The following is an 18,715-nucleotide window of genomic DNA, read 5'->3' as shown; positions in this document are numbered from 1 at the left end:
AAATTAAAATGCAATTTCTTTTTTTCCAAAATGAAAAATTGAGTTCTTTAACCTTTAAACATGCTTGTTTACTTACAGAAAGTGTACTTCAGGCACAAGAGGTTTGAGTATCAGTCACATAACATGTTAAATTGAAATAGTATCGGGATTGTCCCATGCAGTCAGCTATATTATCCCCTATCAAGAAGTCGAAGTTGCAGTTTTCGTATACATACATATTTATAAAGTATGCATCTTTCACACAATGGTCTCCTGGTCTGAGTTGACTCCAGTGGGGTTTACGTAACAACAGTACCTGTCATAAGGGCTGCTATCCTTGTAAGAGCAGACAATGATACTGTCTTTAGGAGCCACAAAAATGTTGTCTTCAATGTCAGGGCAAGGAGTGCTGTCCCTGCTGGGAGAAGAGCTCTTCTTCTCCAAGGCACTGTATGTGGAGCCATCTCCCACGAACACGTTCTCTGGCATCTCTGGGTAACAGCTCTCCAGGTATTTCAGCATCTCCTCCTGCTCCACCTTTTTGGTGAGGCTCTTGCACTCCGCCGTGGCAGCGGCGGTGGTGCTGGTGGTGCAGATGAACACGGTGTCCTCTCCCCTCAGCCCTCTCCTGTCCTTGCGGTAAGCTTTCCTGGCCAGCTCGTCACAACTTCCCTTGCCAGACTCCAGGTCCGAGGGGGTTCTTAGCAGCTCCATGACATCCCGGTCCTTGATTTCCTTACAGCACGGACGCATGTTCTCGGGACATTTGGTGCAGCCGTCGGTCTTTCTGGTGAGGGCAATGGCGGCGATACCCGGCAGGCAGATGGCCGGCCCGATGGCCAGCAGCGGGATATCTCCCAGGGTCTCTCCCTTGATGCCAGACACGGTGAACATGAAGCCGAACACCAGAAAGACGCTGACCAGAGCCACCACCAGCCCCGTCCGGGGGTTGATGTCATCGGGTCTCAGGGTCCGCGCCATCCAGCTGGTGCGCACGGGGACGCTTCCCTCCACCGGAGCGCCCCTCGGGGCAGAGGACAGGCGCTCCCCGGCAAGCTTCCGAAGTTTCCCGGACAGTGAGGCGCGGAGGACCCCGACCGCCGGCACGGCTCGGCTTCCCTTCGGTGCATCCGCAGACGGAGGGCGGGCCGGGGCCGGGAGCTGTCCTGCCTCCTGCCTCCTCCCTCGCTCCCTCCCTCCCTCGCTCGCTCCCTCGCTCCCGAGAGCCGGTCGGAGCGGATCCCCCGCTTGCAGCCCCGCCGCGCCCTCCCACGCTGGCAGCGGGCGCAGGGGGCTCAAACCCTGCCGGAGGCCGGGGGTAGAGAGACCGGGCGGCTTCCAGCAGCAGCGGCCGGGGAGGCAGCTGCCGCGAGGGTTCACCTGCCCGGCCTCCACCTCCTCGTCCTCGTCCTCGCCCGGCCCCACCGGAGCCCCGCACAGCCGTGAGTACGCGCACCGCCCGGCGCGGGATGCTGCGGGGCCGGCGCGGGGGCTCGGCGGGGTTGCCCCTACCTGATGGCCACCGCTGCTTGGCCGGCCGCTGCCGCCACCCCGGGCAGCCTCTCCCTCTGGGGCGAAGGGGAGCGGACCCCCGACGGGCGTCCTTCCTCGGGAAGCCGGGATGTGCATCCTCCGCAAGGACCCTCGCACTTAAAGCCTCTTCTTCGGTGAGGACGGGGCTTGCGAAGTAAATCCTCTCCCGGACAGACGGCAGTCCTGCCTCGAGTCTTCTCCCGAGTTAGGCACAAGTGGAGAGCAAGGCTTCAGGAGATGCTGTGCTGCAGCTGGATTTCATCCTGAAGGTGGCCCTTAGGGATAAAGCCTCTCCTGATGTTATTCCCTGCCCAAGAGTGAACATAGATGTTGGGGTTCCCTTGGTATCCATGGCCTGCCGACTGTGATGGTGACGTTCTGTCCCTGTGATTTGATGCACTTCAGTGATGGTAATTTGAAGTAAGCACCACCAGCAGAATGAGTATAGAAAAGGATCTCAAACAGGTGGGAATGTGGAAAGGCAGCAGCATGCTCAGGCAGGTTGACAGTGATACAAAGGACTGAATGCTTTCACCTGGGGCAGAGATACTGGGAGATAAAAAAGAGTGATACCAGAAAGCTTCCAAGAAAATAAAGGTAACAGAAAAGGACACTCTGAACTAACAATCGTGAAACCATGGCTTCTCTAAGTTCTCCCATTAACATGATTCATTTTCCTCATACTACAAACTTGGAGAGCTCAGAGAAGACAATTTAGAAAGCACTCAAATGTTTCTCAAGTCATGAAAAGCATGGGTTTTATTTACCCTCCCTACAGTACAACATCAACAGAGTACCTCTGTGTTCGAGGTTTCCAACTTGACTTGCAGAGAGCAAGTCCAAGAATATAATTTCATAAGTAGGAACAACTCTTGCCTTACAGGACACTTTCTTCATAAACGGGGTGTCAAGATATGGTGTTTACTGTTTAATTTGAAGGATGAGTAAATAGGAGTAGAAGTATACACTGGGGAGAGTTTTTAAGTCTGTGGCAATGGCTTGTGTTTGAGATTAAAAGTTTGTAATGGATCATGATCATTGTTTCAACTTGTCCTCCAGAAAACTGTCCAATACAATTCACACTGAACCTCTCACCTGTTGCAGAATGGGCTGAAACAGGAATGTTCTGGACTCTGCTAGAAATACCTTTCTTGACTGAAAGACTTAAAAATCAAAGCCTTCCAGCTATCACAAGTTAACTTCTACTTTTGCCGCTGCAGGATTTAGCAGTATGAGAAATGATGGTAGTGGCTCAGCCCCTATTTTCCAGAGTGAGAATTTGCTGTTTCTTTCCATCTGCTGTTATTCAGACACAGCTTTTATGTTCTCACAATGGAATGAATAATGCCTTTTTTTATCCATCAGCTAGATTCTGGATGAAAGAAAGTGATTAATCTTCAGCAAGCCTGTCCCACATAACTAAAATGTTGTAAAGTGTAAGTTATGAAGTTATGAGTATGTTGGTAACTAATGTCATGAAAGTCACTGTTCCTGCTCCCTGACCTTCCTTCACCTCCCCTAGTGCATTTGAATAGTCTTTCAAAAAATTGGAAATTGTTCTTTTGTTGAAAAACAAATTATGATGCCTGGGAAAAGCAATTACCTGAAGCTGTATTCATCAACAGTCCTTCAGAGATAGAAAAAGAACACAGAAATGTAAATATTAGTGGCATTAGTGGAGGGGAAAATTGCTGTAACAGCTGAAGTACATGTCAGAATATCTAACAGGAGTAAAAATGGCCCTTCAAATTTAAGCAACAGGCTTACTGAGATGGAAGAGGGAACATCTACTTCAGAACAGAAAGCTGTTAGTGGACAGAAAAACACAGAAAATGTCAGGACAAAGGTGGAACTAAATGTCTTCAATTTGTCCCTTTGTGAGTGATTTCAAGACAAGATTATGTGCTTCCAGTAGGAGGGGATAGAAAGGGAAAACAATCACCCAGTTCCAGGAAAGCATGCCACAATTGTTAAAATTGTCTTTCCAAGCTAGAAATCAAGAGATCAGCAAGTGCTACTTAACACAACTGAGCAACAATGCAAATGGTTGAAATTTCTATCCTGTTCATAACTAGAGAAAAAAAAAATTACTTCTTTGAGGTGAAGTATGTTTCTGTTCTGGTGCTGTACACAAAAATTAGGTACTCAACAGCTTTTTAACCTCAGTCTTCAATGGCAACATCTCTTCCCCCTTCTTGAGTGGATGGACAGCAGGATGGGGACTGAAGGAAAAAAGTGCTCTCTACTGTAATAGGTCAGGTCTGTGATGACCTGAAGAACCTGAATGTGTCCATGGGATCTGATGAGATGCTGAGCTGGTTTTGTTTGGGATAGAGTTCATTTTCTTCACTGTGCCTGGTATGGGGCTATGTTAGTAATGTAGAGGTACTTACACAAAGCCAAGGTCTTTTCTGCTTTTTGTGCTGCCACGCTGGTGAGGAGGTTGGGGGTGCCTGGGAGGTTGGGAGGAGACACAGCTGGGACAGGTGATCCCAACTGACCAAAGGGACATTACAGACCATGTGACATCATGCTCAATATATAAAATGGGGGCAAGAAGGAGGAAAGGTGGGAAATTTGGGGTGATGATGTTTGCTTTCCCAAGTCACTGTTATAGCTGATAGGGCCCTGCTCTACTGGAGATGGCTGAACACCTGCCCACCCATGGGAAGAGGTGAATCCATTCCTTGTTTTGCTTTCTTTGCGTGTGTGGATTTTAGTGTCCCTATTTAACTGTCTTTATCTCAACCTGTGACTTTTCTACCTTTTACCCTTCTGATTCTCTCTCCAATTCCAGTGGTGTGGGGGGGGGGGGGGGGGTGAGTGAGTGGCAGCTGGGTCTTGGCTGCTGGCTGGAGTTAAACCGTGGCAGATGCATCCCAGAGTCCCAAGGGAATTAGTTCACATAGTTGCCAAGCCACTCTCCTGGTGCTTGAAAAGTCCTGGCAGTCAGGTGGAGTCCCAGGTGACTGGAAGAGCAGAAATATTGGACCCATGTTTAAAAAAGGTAGGAAAGAGAACTCTGGGAGCTACCGATCTCTCAGCCTTCCTGGACTAACCTTTCCTATCAAAATCTATCCAGTGCTCTCTAAATTGTCTAGAGAAGGATGTGATGGGTGGACTGTTCAGTGGATAAGGAACTGGTTGAACATATCCAGAGGATAGTGGTGAATGGCTCAATCTTCACATGTAGGTTGGTTATAGATGGTGTCCGTTAGGGATCTGCCTTGGGACAAATACTGTTTAATGTCTTTCTCAGTGATGGAGAACCACTGGCAGATTTGTAACCAACCTGCTTTGAGTGGTTTGAGTGTTGCTGTTGATGTACCTCAGGGATGGGATGCCATCCAGAGGGACCTGGACAAGCTCAAAAAGTGGACCCATGGGAATCTCATGAGGTTAAACAAGACCAGGTGCAAGGTGCTGCACCTGGGTCAGGACACTCCCAGTACCAGCACAGGCTGGGGATGAACAGATGGAGAGCAGCCTTGTGAGAAGGATTTGGGAGTGCTGGTGGGTGAGAGGCTGGACATGACCCAGCCATGAGCACCCACCCACAGCCCAGAAAGCCAAACAGGCCCTGGGCTGCATCCAAAGCAGTGTGGGCAGCAGGGGAGGGAGGGGATTCTGCCCCTCTGCTCTGCTCTGGTGAGACCCCACCTGGAACACTGCACCCAGCTCTGGGGTCCCAGCACAGGAAGGACATGGACCTGCTGGAGTGAGTCCAGAGGAGGCCTCCAAGATGATTAGAGAGATGGAGCACCTTTACTACAAGGAAAAGCTGAGAGAATTGTTGAACCTCATGAGATTCCTGTGGGCCCACTTCTCCATCTTGTCCACATCCCTCTGGACGACATCCTGTCCTTCAGGATTGTCAACCACACCACTCACCTTGGTGTCATCTGCAAATCTGCAGAGGGTGCACGTGATCCCTTCATCTGTGTCATTAATGAGATAGTAAACAATGCTGGAGCCAATATGGACCCCTATGGGATATCCGGGATATCCGGGATACTGATGTCCATTGGAACTCTGAGCTGTTGACCACTACCCTCTGGATGCGACAGTCCAACCAACTCCTTATCCATCTAACACTCCGCTCATCAAATCCATCTCTCTCCAATTTAAAGAGCAGGATGCTGTGAGGAACCATGTCAAAGGCTTTGCAGAAGATAAATGACATTCACAGCCCTTCCCTTGTCCACTGATGTAGTCACTCTATTCACTCTCTATTTCCAGTCACTGGGGATTTCTCCTGGCTGCCATGGCTTTGCAAATATGGTGGAGCGTGATTTGGCAACTATATCAGCCAGTTCTCTCAGGACTTACTGGGATGCATCTCAATGGATCCCACAGACATATATCCTCAGGTGATCATGAACATGATCTCTTAAGGAAGGAAGCACTTTTCTCACCCAGCCCCCACCTTGCTGTCCATCCACTCAAGAGGTGTGGGAAGAGAGACTGACAATGAAAAAAGTTGCTGAGTATATCAGCCTTCTCTCATCCATTGTTACCCATTTTCTAGTCGTGTCATCAGAGGAGTATGTTTTCTTTGACCTTTCTTAATTACCATGGAGCAACCAAAACAGCTATTTGGATAAGCAGCTTTAGATGTACTGCATTCTTTTTGGTTTTCTTATGTAGGTTTGAGGACAGAGATCAGAAAAAGATGGACCGAGCTGGATGTGGTGAAAAGAGTACCACTTAGATGACAGGTAATTTTTCCTGGTACTTCTTTCTTAAGCCCTTTCTTAAACACATCTGCTGTTTTGTACGTGTGATTGTCTGCTTCAATGGCTTTTTGCAAGAGCAAAGCCTTACTCTGAGCAGGCAGTGCTGCAAAATCCATGGAAAAGTATGTATGCCATATCTTTTAGTATCTTAAAGTTGAAAGATCAGGCAGAAGGAGTTTTGAATTAATACATTGCAATGGACATCTGGCTTACTTGTAAGATCTCAGCCATACCATGCAAGGACTCCACAAGCCCTTAATAACATCACAGGTAAAATTAGACTAATTTTCACCTTCCAAGCTCTGTGGCAATGCTAAAACTTGATAGTGTTTCTGTGTATGGGATCATGTAAGTCCTATCTATAATTTGGATATGGAACATGGGACTTGTTTTGCTAGCAAGTTCTGTGTGGATTGGGATACTCAAGTTTCAAGCTTTTACACTAATGCACTTGTGCACATATTTGAGCCACCCCATTAGCTTGAGGAGACAGTCAGTCATTCTGCTGAGGTCACTGGCAGGCACTTCAAACCTGCTCAAGAGCTGCTTCACAAAAGTCCTTCCTGTCTGCAGCAAGTAGTCCTTACTGAAAGTGGATGCTGAATGCGCAACATCCATCTCCAGGCCTTTTTGTACATTGTGTTTTCTTGGCAACACATACAAAAGGAAATACTTGACAATTTCTTTGTAATGTGCAACTATGTGCTGTGATCCTCATATACCTCAGTTAAGAGATTTTTTTTTTTTTTATTTGAAAATGCTTATTGTTTACCCAGTTTCACATACCATAATTATCTTATTTATATTTCTTAGCGGGTTTGTGTAGCCACTTCTGATGCCTCTTCCATGCCTCTGGACTGCTCTCAAAGCCCCAGGCATTTCTCTGTGTCTTCATGTCCTCAAGCACAAGAAGTTCACCTGAAGGAGGATTTTTGTACTCTGTTCACTCAAGCCCCTGGGTCTCGCTCTTTGTAGACAACCATTTGTGCTTCACTGCTGCTTGCTGGCCAATTGGCCAGATGTGGAAGGACTCTGCTGATGAGAGCATCTGATCAATAAACAAGGGGCAAAAGGGAAATAACAGATGCCTGAAGGGCTTGTGTTTTGTCACTGAGCCATCACACCAGGAGTGGGATTCAGAAACCCTGGTAGTGAGTCATGCATCCGTCTTGAGGTGACCTCGGGGACTTAGCAGGATTGCTGTGGAAGAGGTACAGGCTGCTGTATGAGTCATGGCATCAGGCAATAAATTAGCCGATATAATTCACTGGGAACTTTGTCTATCTGCATCGCTCTGCCTGATGTGCTCTTTCCCTTTGGGAAGCTTCTGATTAAATATACTTTATTTCTTCTATCGAAAATTGCTCACAAAAGATGCAATAAACTCAGGGGAGTCACCCACAAGTACTGTGTGTTATGCACAGTGGTGAATAATGGGTGGCTTGCTTTGTCCCAGAGAACATAGAAAACATTTCTTAAAGGGGGTCTCTAATTGAGTTGCTTGTCTGTGGAGAAAGGAAGGGAAAATAGGTCATCTTGACCTACCTCTGCAGAAGAAGCTAATAATTTTTGATATGCTGAAACACTTTTAAAGCCGTTTCAAGCATAATCATGTAGAAATGACCATGTATTAGCGTACTTGCAGTGACTAATTCTTTCTGTGAAGCTTGCTGGCATCCTTCCTGTCTGTTTAGGAAAATTTAGTACAAAGCCAAGGGAACTGATCAAAAGGCTATGCGTGTTCCTTGCAGGCTCTGGAAGACTGGAACTTCCCAAGCCAATTAAACTTGAGTCAAATTTAAATGGGAATGGATATGATCAAAGCCTATAGCTCATTAAAACAATGCAAATATATCTTTAAAAAAAAATCATCCTATGCAAAGAAGCAAAGAAATCTTTGTCATAACAGTCCTGATTTCCTGGCCCAGTGATTATGCCACACCTGCACCTTTTTGAAGATGTAGCAGCTAATCCTGGGAAACATTTCCAGGCATATGAATGACAAGAAAATAATCAGGAGCAGGCAGCATGGACTCACAAAGGAGGAAGTCATGCTTGATCAGCCTGATAGCCTACAGTGAAATGGCTGGCCTGGTAGATGAGGGGAGAGTTGGTGCTGTCTACTTGGACTTCAGTAAGGCCTTTGACTCTGTCTCCTGTAAGATCCTCCTAGACAGGCAGTTGTATGGCTTGGGTGAGCAGATAGTGAGCTGGACTGAAAACTGTTCAAATTGGCAGATCCGAATGCTGATGATTAGTGGCACAACATCTACTTGGATGCCAATGACTAGCAGTGTACCCCAGGGGTCAATACTGTGTCCTTCAACAATCTTCATTAGTGATCTGGATGATGAGGCAGAGTGCACAATCAGGAATTTTCAGAAAAATAAAACTAGGAGGAGCAGCTGATATCAGAGGGTCATGTTGCCATCCACAGGGACGTCAACAGCCTTGAGACATGGGCTGACAGGAACCTAATGAAATTCAGCAAGGGGAAATGCCAAATACTGCACATGCGGAGGAAAAAAAAATATATATGCTAGGTACTGCCCACCTGGAGAGCAGCTTGATAGAATAGGACCCAGGGACTTGGTGGGCACCAAGTTGAACATAAGCCAGCAGTGGGCCTTTGCAGCAAGGAAGGTGAATGATGTCCTGGGCTGCATTAGGAGGAGTATTGCCTGCCAGCTGGGAGGTGATCCTGCTCCTTTACTCAGAGCTTGTGAGGATATCCCTAGAGTACTTTGTCCAGTTCTGTGCTCTTTGTTACAGTAGAGCCATGAACATATTGCAGAGAATCCATTCTTCAATGGACCCTTCAAGGGAAGGGTCATTAAGACATCTCAGGGACTGGAGCACCTCTGCTATGAGGAAAGGCTGAGGGAGCTGGACCTGTTCAGCCTGAAGAGGAGAAGGCTCAGAGGGATCTCATCAAAGTCTGTGAGTGTGTGCAGGCAGGTCACAAAGAGGACAGAGCAGAGCTCCTTCCAGTGGTGCCCAGTGACAGGACCAGAGGCAGTGGGCACAAACTGAAACATGGGAGGTTCCCTCTGAAGTTCAGGATACACTTTTTCATTGTGAGGATGACCAAACATTAGGGCAGATTGCCCAGAGAGGTAGTGCAGTCTCCATCCTTGGAAATACTCAAAAGTCATCTGGACACGGTCCTGGGCAACCTGCTGTAGATGACCCTGCTTGATTAGAGGTTTGTTCCAACATGCACCATTCTGTGATTCTTTTATGGCAGATAAAATGATGGATGAATGTAAACATGTGTGCATGCACAGGCTGAGAAGTCTCTCATCACTGTGTGCAGGGCACTGGAGAGAGGTAGGCAAAGCATTTTTTACTGGAGTTGGGGATGCAAGCAGCTGTCTTTGAAGGGGGTGAAATCTGCATGGTACACCAGGAATTCTCTGGGGGAAAGTGTGCAATGGGGCACAAGGTGTGCACACAAGTCACAGGGCATCTGTGTTTTTGAATAGCATGAAATCTGCTTTTTTCGGGAAGCAGCCTGTCCAATACCTGTCAAGTGGTGATGGCTTCCCTCCACCATCTGCTCCAGCAGATCATCAGCCATCACATGGCTGGAGGCACCAGGAATGGCTTGCTGCAGTCCCATGGTAGCTCCTCACTCTCAGACATTTCCTCGGCAGCCCCCCTTCTTGCTGCTTGTGGGAAATACCTGCTACTTCACCCTCTGACACCTCACAAGCCGAGTATCTGAGAGCAGGTTTCTCAACCACTGCCCTCCAGCAGCTGTGGGGCCACAGACACTCCTCAGGGGACACCTCACCTCAGCCCAGCTAGTTGCTGCTGGTGGCCGCTGTGAAGATCTTCAGGGCCTCTCTAAAGATCCAGGGGAGAGTGGTGAGCTATGAGATAGGTATTTGTCAGCTCTGCTGTCCCAGTGATCGATACCTAGCAATAAGAGCAGCTGGGGATCAGACCAAAGCATGTACACACTCTGAAATTTCCTTTTTTTTATTTGGCTTTTGGGTGCACCAGAGACTGAGGTCACGGAGTGATGGAAGCCTGTCCAGGCTTCCTTCCAACACTGAAAATGCTGCTGAAGACTGCGTTCAGAGGAAACACTGTTTGAGTTTGTACCCACAGGTACCCTCCATGAGGGGTTGTGAGGAAGAATATGCAGACATGGTTGTTAGGAAGATCTTGCTCTTTTCCTCCATGGGTGGTGAAATGAATGGGTAGGAGGCGGTAGTAGCGGTAAGGCCTCTGTGATGGAGTGGGGAAAAATCAGATGTTCTGTTGTCCAAAGAAAAATTCATGTACACCACCATGGTCCTTGCATGTACACCACTGTCTAAAAATTAAGAACTGATTGGTACAGACATCACTCATAGGAGTGGCTAAATGTGTACTTGATTAACCTTAGTGCCCTACCAACTAACTGGGCAGCTTATGGGGATGGCTTCACAGATGGTAATATTTCCTTTCTATGGACTTGTTCCCTTTTCCCATAGGAGGCACCCATAAGTATCCATTATCTAACTAAGCCATCGCAGATGGTGAGATGACAACAACCATGAGTCAGTCATGGTACTGTACTGTGTCAGGGAGCAGTACTTAAGGGAAGGGTTGTGTGTTCACTGTGCCAGGATCTCAGCTCTGTGAATGTGTTAGGTATAGACCAGATCCTGGTGTTTCCTACATGAGGAAGTGTGTAACCCCAAAGGGCAAAGGATGTGATGGGGGGAGGACTTTGCCAGCATTACACACCTTTCAGTGCAGTGAGGTGTTCTTGTGTTTCAAAGGCATTTGATGCAGAGGTGTAATAAAGTTTTTATTGCTGTACGCTTGGAGTGCTTGCAATGCTTAGAGTTGGTAAAAAACTTGCATGCTGATATCAGGGGATATCAAATGGCTTCTGATTGCAAGCGTGGGTGTAAATACTGCCTTTCACTCCCTTTCTGTAGAACAGACCTGTCTCTCTAAAGAAACGGGGAAAGATGCTGTAAAAATAGCTACATATGTTGCAGAGGAGGAGCAGAGCACGTGAAGGTCTCCAGCCATCCCACAGGAATCAGGGGTTGGTGCAAACCAAGCTTTGACCACAGGCTCAGACCTGTTCCTCTACCACCCTCATTTCCCCTGCACTGTACCTGGAGCAGAGACAGCGCAGGCCACTTGGGGCAGCTTCATTTGAGCAGGGATGTTCCTTTCCACATCCCAGACATACTGGGTTTAGAGGATCCCAGCGAATACTTACCCAATGTGTTTACTATTGCTGGCTCTTCACAGGCCATCATTCCCTGGTTGAGGCTCCATCTCTACATCCAGCATCAGGCATCAGGTGCCCTATGTCCTCTGTCAAGGGATCTCCAGCCTACAAAGAAGGCCATGTGGCAGATTATTTATTGCTCTGCAGGTTGCTGTGAAATAGTGTCCAAAGCATGTGCAAAACAGTTTAAATCACCTCCACCAAAGAACACATTTTCCATTGGTATTGTGGTAGGGAAGACATGGTAGTAGAAATTTTGTAACTTTTTGCTCCTTCCTGCAAAATGCAAGTGGTTCCTCAGACTGACAGCATTTTGGGTCACTGTGGTGTGTGGGCACTGTCTCTTTAGCTGGCCTACTCCTGGAAGCCCTGTTACAGCAGGACAGCTGTCAGAGGTCTAGCCCCAAGACCTGCAGGTGAAGACACTGCTAAAGGAGAAGCCAGCGTGCTTCCTGCTTCCCTGACTGCTGCACCACAAGCAGATGGGCACAACCTGTGCAGTGTCACCCTGACACAGGATAAAGACCTTTGGGTAAGCACATCCTTGGGGCTTCCAGTTGATTCCAAATGCCCTCCTCCCAAGACTCATTTTCATTTTCCATCCAGGAAGCAATGTTCAGCTCAAGCAATAGAATATGGGCATCAGAGACTCCTCCTCTAGACAGACAGCTTATCCCAGACACAGTCACCTAGCTTGGACACCCCCTCAAGCCACCTCCCTATGGAAAGTGAGCACAGGCCAACCCGGAATCCTCCTCTGCTGCTGTCATGGTCTCTGAAAAGGAGCAACCAGCCATTGGTGTGTTTTGAATTGTACCTTGTGCTTTGACAGGAAGCTGCAATGTGGCAGGATGAGTAATTAATTAGCCTCATGCTGCCACAAGCATTTCCAGTCCCAGCTGACAACAGACTAATTAAGAACCTCCCTGTGGCATCTATTTTAGATAACCATTTACTTTGATACAATTTAACAAGGGCTTTTCTAATGGTTTATTTCACAGGCAACTCATTAGATTAATTTGTGTGGCAAACAGCAGAAACTTTAATAGACATTTTGAGTTCCCAGCTATGGCAGCTGGTGTGGGGTCAGTAGCTCTGACCGAGGAAGCTGTGACCGGTCCGGAGAGATGGTCCCGAGAGAGATCGTCTTCCCGGGGCCCGGTGTCTTCCCTCAGCTGCTGGCCAGGAGGGCCCATGCAGAAGCTGTCAGCTCTTTAGTGATTATCAGCTCGTGATTTCAGCTCAGCTCTGCAGGGCAGCCTCCAGGCCAGACCAGGGAGAGAGACGAGAGGCCCATGTAGGTGTTCCACATGAAGGGAGCTTTACTGGTCTGTACCCGGCGAAGGGAGGCCAGGGACGAGCATCTCTCTGCCCTCACAGGGGCAGGGGGCTAGCTTTATAGGGATACAGGGGTGGGTGTCAGAGGGTAAAGGCCAATGGGCTACAAAGGATCTGCATAGGGTCTCCCAGAAGATTCTGGGTTTGTCTTCTTCTCGCTGTAACTGCAAAGTGGTTGCCTTTCCAGGGAGTTCTGCTGGGAGATCGAGCAATCTCCTTATCTCAGCAGATGTCCCTCCAGGGCAGTGGCTGGGCATACCCTACACCCAGCCACCAAAAGTCAGGATAATTTTGCCAAAGAGTGCACTAATTTTATCAATGCAAAACATATGCTTCCTTCTGATATTTTGTGTCATGTTATTTGTTTTCAGATGTTACCTTAGCCTAAGTCCAAAAGTTTTGAAAACTGAAGGTGACCGTGTAAGTGCTGGTTCTTAGGAGCTGATTGATTACTGCCCCTGTATGTGATTTTCCCAGAATAATTTGAGGTGCTTGCAGACTGAGCACCAAGAGTGCTAAGTGCACCCCATTATCAGTGTTGTCTGTTTCAGTATCTCAGTGAAGACTGAGGAACCAAACTTCCTGCTAGCCCAAGGATCCCTGCATCTATGACTGTGAAAAACATTGATACATGTGCAACTCCAAGGCTTTCACAGGATCTCCCACAAAGCCCAAGAGAATCAGAAAAGGGCCCTACATCCCTCAAATGGCAGGAAGGAGTGTCTTTCCTTTCTGCCTTAACTTTCAGACGTTAAGCTTGACCCTACCTAACAACTGCACAAACATGGTTTGTTTTTAGGGACATGCAGGAGTGCCAGATGTAGTCTGGACCAAAGCAGAGACATGGCCTGAAAATGAACCCAGAAGCAACTTGGTTTTCTCCACACAGTCTGTCCTAATGGGAAAATGTGCAGGAGGATTTTACCTTCCCTTACTGTCTCTGCAGTGTCTCATCTTTAAAAATTACAGTTGTGAGGGTGAATATTTGACTCCAAATTAAGAGTGAGTGGATGGCAGCAAAGATGGCAAGTTGGACCTTACATGGCATGTGACTGCACAGCTTGGAAAGAAGACTGGGGCTCTGGACAGGGAAGGAGAGCAAAGAACATGAGCTGAAAGGCCTTGCCAGGGGAATAGGGTGGTGCCACAGCAGCAATTAAATACTCTGCATAATTTTCAGCAGGGTACAGTTCTCCACATGATTGAGATCAGGTTTTTTGTTATCACTACACTTAACTGGGAAGCTCTCTTTGAAATGAATATTTGAAATCGAATACACTTTCTTTTTCCCTAGTGGGATACTAATCAGTTCCCTGTTTTCAAACAACATCAGAAACTTAGATTTTAAGCCTCGGGGATTAATTTGCTTCCGAGTTTGGTTACAATTGGCTTTTGGATTTGGATACATAATTTCATTGGAGAAATTGCTTGTACTGGGAATGCCTCCCTACAAGTCATCTGCTCAGAGCCACCTGCTCAGAGGCACACAGATAACATTGTTGATGAAGAGGAGTGTTTCCACACTTCTCTTTCTAAAATGCTGTCCCAAAGTAAAATCCCTAGATTCTTGTCTAGGCTAACATATAGGAAGTGAAAACTAAAAACATTACTGGGATTATCACTTTGCATTTCTCAGCACCTAATTGTTTGTAATTCTTGCTTCACTCTCCCCCACTCCCAGAAATCGTATGTGACCAGAATTTGGAATATTTCCCCTGTTTCTTGGCAACAGAGCTATGCTGTAGAGGCTACACACGTTATGATTTTTATCCCTTGTTGCAGGCTGGCGGTGTGTAAACACTTCCTTCCCGGTCCTGTCTGACCCTTTTTGGATGCAAGCAGCTACACTGAATATCAAGTCTGACTTCATTTGCTGTAGCTATCTGCCCTCTGCCTCCTAATCCTTCAGGCTGTTGATGATTTCCCCTATGGCTGAATGCTGGGATGCTGGTGACCCACTTCCCGAGAGTGAAGGCACCATGGAACATAGCGTAGCTACAGTGCCCAGCAGCTCTGTTGAAGCTGAGTGCTGACAGCCAGAAGGCAGCAAGGACTGAATGCAATTGCCTCTGAAATGCACACTGTGCACTTCCCCCAGCAGATGCTTCTGCCATAGCTGTGTGACAGAACGTGCTCTTGACTCACAGGGCCGGACTCCTCAAAGGTGAATACTGGCTCAGAGCTATCCGCTTGTATTTATTACTGCCAAAAGCCTCCAAGGACCCTATTAAGCAGGGGGCTTCCAGAGCTTTTTTTCTGAGGAGTAGCCTGTGTCACATCGATGAAATTTGTACTGCTGTCCTTTTCTGGCTGGTCTTCTGAGCATTTCATGGTGGCTTCCTGAGGTCACTGGCACTGCTCTGCTGACTCCTACCTGGCATGCTGCTCCCTTGGCAGAGCTCAGCCTGCCAGGAAAATAATTTTGTCTACCAGGATGCTCATGTCAACTGCTGGATGCAACTGGATGAGCTGCAGTTGTCATTCCTTTTGAAACTATCAGGTGGTGATTTTTTTTGGTACTCTTTTATTCACTGTTAAATATCTGTTTCCAAGAATATTGTGTGGTTTCTAAGGATACTGTGTGTAAGAGCCCCCAGGGTGTAAATTCATGTGTCCTTTGTGCTTTGGTGTATTGACAGATGGGGTACTTGGGCATGTTGCAGTACCTGGAAGTCTGTCTGGCTTCTGAAGCTGACCTGGTATCTGCTGATGATTTTCCAAAGCAGAAATTCTTTATGGGATCATGAGGCTAAGGCAAGGTCTTGTGGATGAGCTACATCTCAGCACCAAATGACCAGAACCCACCATCCTACATATTTCCCTGCAGAAGCTTGCTCAGACCCAGCAGGAACAAACAGCATGTTGTACCTGACTGTGCAGTTTTGATTTTCTCACCAGACATGTGTCATTGATTCCTAGGTATTCTCTAGCCCTGGATGTTACAATTGGTTTCTTCTATACTCCTAGCTCCCTCCAGAGGCAAGGCTGTCCTCAGGGATAACGTAGTCTCCTGTTAAGCACACTGGGAACAGCCCACGAGGCATGGAGTCCTTGGGCTTAAACTACAGAGAATGATCCTCTCCCTCTAGTAAGGGCATTGGTTTTCCTATTGTGAATTCCTGCCCTAAATCCCACCCTAATCTGCCAAAGGGAACCACCAGCTGCCATGTTATCCCATGGCTTTTTGCAAGGTTGCTGTTTTCAGCAAATAAAGCTGTTTTAGCATTCATGGAGGCTCTGCATCTTCAACCCTGACAGTAAAGATCTGTCAGGATCTTTTCCACATTTCCTATTCAGGTGCTACCTGCAAAACATATAATCAGTCAGGGAAACAAAGACTGGATAAAAAATTCCTCAGCAACGTTTATTCGACAGATTCATCCCCTGTGATCAAAGGCTCTGTCCCTATCCTGTTAAGTTTAATGGAAATTTTACTAATAACTTCAGAAGACCAGGATATTACTCTCCCTGATTAGTGGACAAAACCATTATAACATTATAACTTCAGCAGAAATTAAATCCCTTCCCCTACTCTTTGGGTGAGGGGAAAAAGGCATGTATTATGCTCCCTCTTTGGATGATGCCTATTCTCACAACTGGTAATCACCTGAGACAGGAGCTGGTGTCCTGTCAGAGGAGTGTGCTGTAGCAATTTCTCTCATCATCATATATTTAGCCCTGAGTTTGGAAAATGGCTACTGCTAGATGGAGCTGAGCTAAGTTTACCTCCATGGTTGCAGCTGCATTTCTAGTGCCTGTTACCATTGGTGCTGCAGAACCCAGCATTTAACTTCCACTACTTTTTATTCTTTCCTAGGAGACTTGTTGGAGGGGTGTTGAGATAATTTCTCTGTCTTCCCCTGAAATTTTTATTTCTGGAGTGTGTCTCAAATGTACTTAGAGAAAAGGAATGAAATTCAGCAGTATGACTGTGCTAGCAGAGCAAATGTTTTGCTGGTGGTAGCTATTTCCCCTGTCATGTTAGCACTGAATTTGTTCTGGTATTCCTGAAATGCCTTTAAACACTTCATTTCTTCTTTAGAGTGAGCCAAAATGGTCCCTTGTGTGAAAGCTAGCCCTGGGAAGACAGTGCTAAGCCTCTTATGAGAGCAAAGCTGTGCCTGTGTTTAGCCTTATTCCATCACCTTCTGTGGCATTTGAGCTGATTCTACTTTTTATGCCTATCACTTTCTCATTTCCTTTGGCTAGGATCCCTCTTTCTTTCTGCTGAAATGTTTGGAGAGCAGGCAATTCCATGGCTGCCTGCAGATGAAACCAGATCAGCTTTCAGCATTGAGTTGTGTAACAGCTGTCCACTGTCACTTCAGAGCCAATTTTGGGACAGTGTCATCAGCTCTGTCAATCCACACGTCCCAGGCAGATTTTTACTGGATAAAAGCTGAAGTGTGTATTTACTGGATCAAATTCTTAAATGTACATCCAAGACATGAAGTGTCAAATGGGACACCCAACTTTCACTAAACAAACAAAATTGTAATTCATTGATATAAGAATTCCATTAATTCCAGCTATCCATAGGCACATGATATATAAAAGATTGTCCTGTGTGCTCACCCGAGTCTGTATGTGAATATGTGAGAATGAACAAGAAAAATTTTAGTACTCTTTTTTCAAATTTTGCTATTTTTTTTTTGTTGTTAAATAAAGATTTTAATTGTCATGTTCGTGTTTGTCAAAAGTATGCAACAAAAAAGCCAGTATGAGTAATATCGGAGTTTTAGTTCCACAAAGCAAGTGTAAAAAGGATCCAGTGAAAGCTGGCAAATAGATATCATAGCTTTCTAGTAATAAAAATGTCCCACTTGCCTTAGATGTGGGACACCATGTCCTGGAAGATGTCCTCTTGCTACCTAACAGCAGAGCCTCCTCCAGTGAGAGCATCCTCTAACGTGCTCTCTGCCCTTGCATTCATTTCTGAACAGGACAAGACCCCAGGGCTGGTAGGTCAGCAGCGCCCAAGCTGCATCAGATCCCAAGTGGCTTCTGGCAGGAGGTTCAGCACCAGCCTGTCCTGTCGGCGCATGCCAGGCGGCTGATGGACTCTCAAACAATGAATGGAGCTCAGACAGCTCGTAGTTTACACAGGTTTGCATAGACAGCTGCATAACTGAAGTACCATGTGCTCCAGGTGAGTTGTCTGCAGAGGCCCTGCTACTGAAAAGTAAGCCTCAGGACTGAGTTTGGACATATTTCTCTTTGTCTAAACATAAAAGCATGATCAGGTCAGCTTGCTTCACTTGCCTGGTTTGTACTAGTTAAATTACTCACTAGCCTAATAGTAGGTTAACTTCATCCATTACCTTAATATTTCTTTAACTAACTCAGTTTAAATAAGAAACCAATCACATCTGGTGCAAAATTTGCTGAATGATAAGAGAATTGTGGCTGCTTAGTAGCTCACAGACTGACATTAACTTGAAGTCACTTCTCAATAGGCTTCTGAGCATCCACAATATGACAGCTGCCTTGAGGGTGGCCAGAGGAATGAAAAAAATTCTTATTTATTTTATTTTAAGTAACTGTCTCATGATGTAAACAAGCTAATAAGCACACCTTAGCCAGGCATGCAGCATTTATAAATCAGTGTAAGGAGCTCTGTTGTTCTGATAAAGTCAATTGGTATACAATGATTTGCATTTTTCACTGATCAGACCTGCCTGCATGAGATTAACTCCTTGCAATTATCTTCTATTTGAAAAGTGTGTTTACGGCACTGGATAGCTTTTAATAGGACATATCAACCCAGCATTCCGGGTCCTTTGGAACAATGGATTTTGCTATGGAAGTTCACAGAGTCATTTTTTCCAGGAATAACCTGGGGGTTTTTTCAGGTTGGATAAATTCCAGCTCAAGTAATTACACTTTG

The 18,715-nt window shown here is 46.5% G+C and overlaps 2 protein-coding genes across 2 annotated transcripts in view; one reads left to right on the top strand and one right to left on the bottom strand.

Annotated features, from left to right (window-relative positions):
• Positions 1 to 237: 237 nt before the first annotated feature.
• TMEM215 (transmembrane protein 215) lies at positions 238 to 960 on the bottom strand (the record flags this gene model as incomplete). The annotated part of the gene is made up of 1 exon (XM_082300969.1): positions 238 to 960. One exon carries the CDS (start codon positions 958 to 960, stop codon positions 238 to 240), a length of 723 nt encoding a protein of 240 aa, XP_082157095.1.
• A 534-nt stretch (positions 961 to 1,494) lies between these two features.
• The window catches only part of LOC309584847 (E3 ubiquitin-protein ligase Topors-like), a gene marked incomplete at both ends in the record, with an annotated part of 31,639 nt that continues 14,418 nt past the window's right edge, over positions 1,495 to 18,715 (top strand). Inside the window, 2 exon segments of the mRNA XM_082301145.1 lie at positions 1,495 to 1,646; positions 6,160 to 6,212. Of these exon segments, the coding sequence (XP_082157271.1) occupies positions 1,495 to 1,646; positions 6,160 to 6,212 (205 nt within the window).

This window comes from Coloeus monedula (genome assembly GCF_965178545.1).
Source record: "Coloeus monedula genome assembly, chromosome: Z".
Taxonomy (NCBI): Eukaryota; Metazoa; Chordata; class Aves; order Passeriformes; family Corvidae; genus Coloeus; species Coloeus monedula.
The sequence above is the reverse complement of the archived record's forward strand: the minus strand, read 5'-3'. Positions and strand labels throughout refer to the sequence as shown.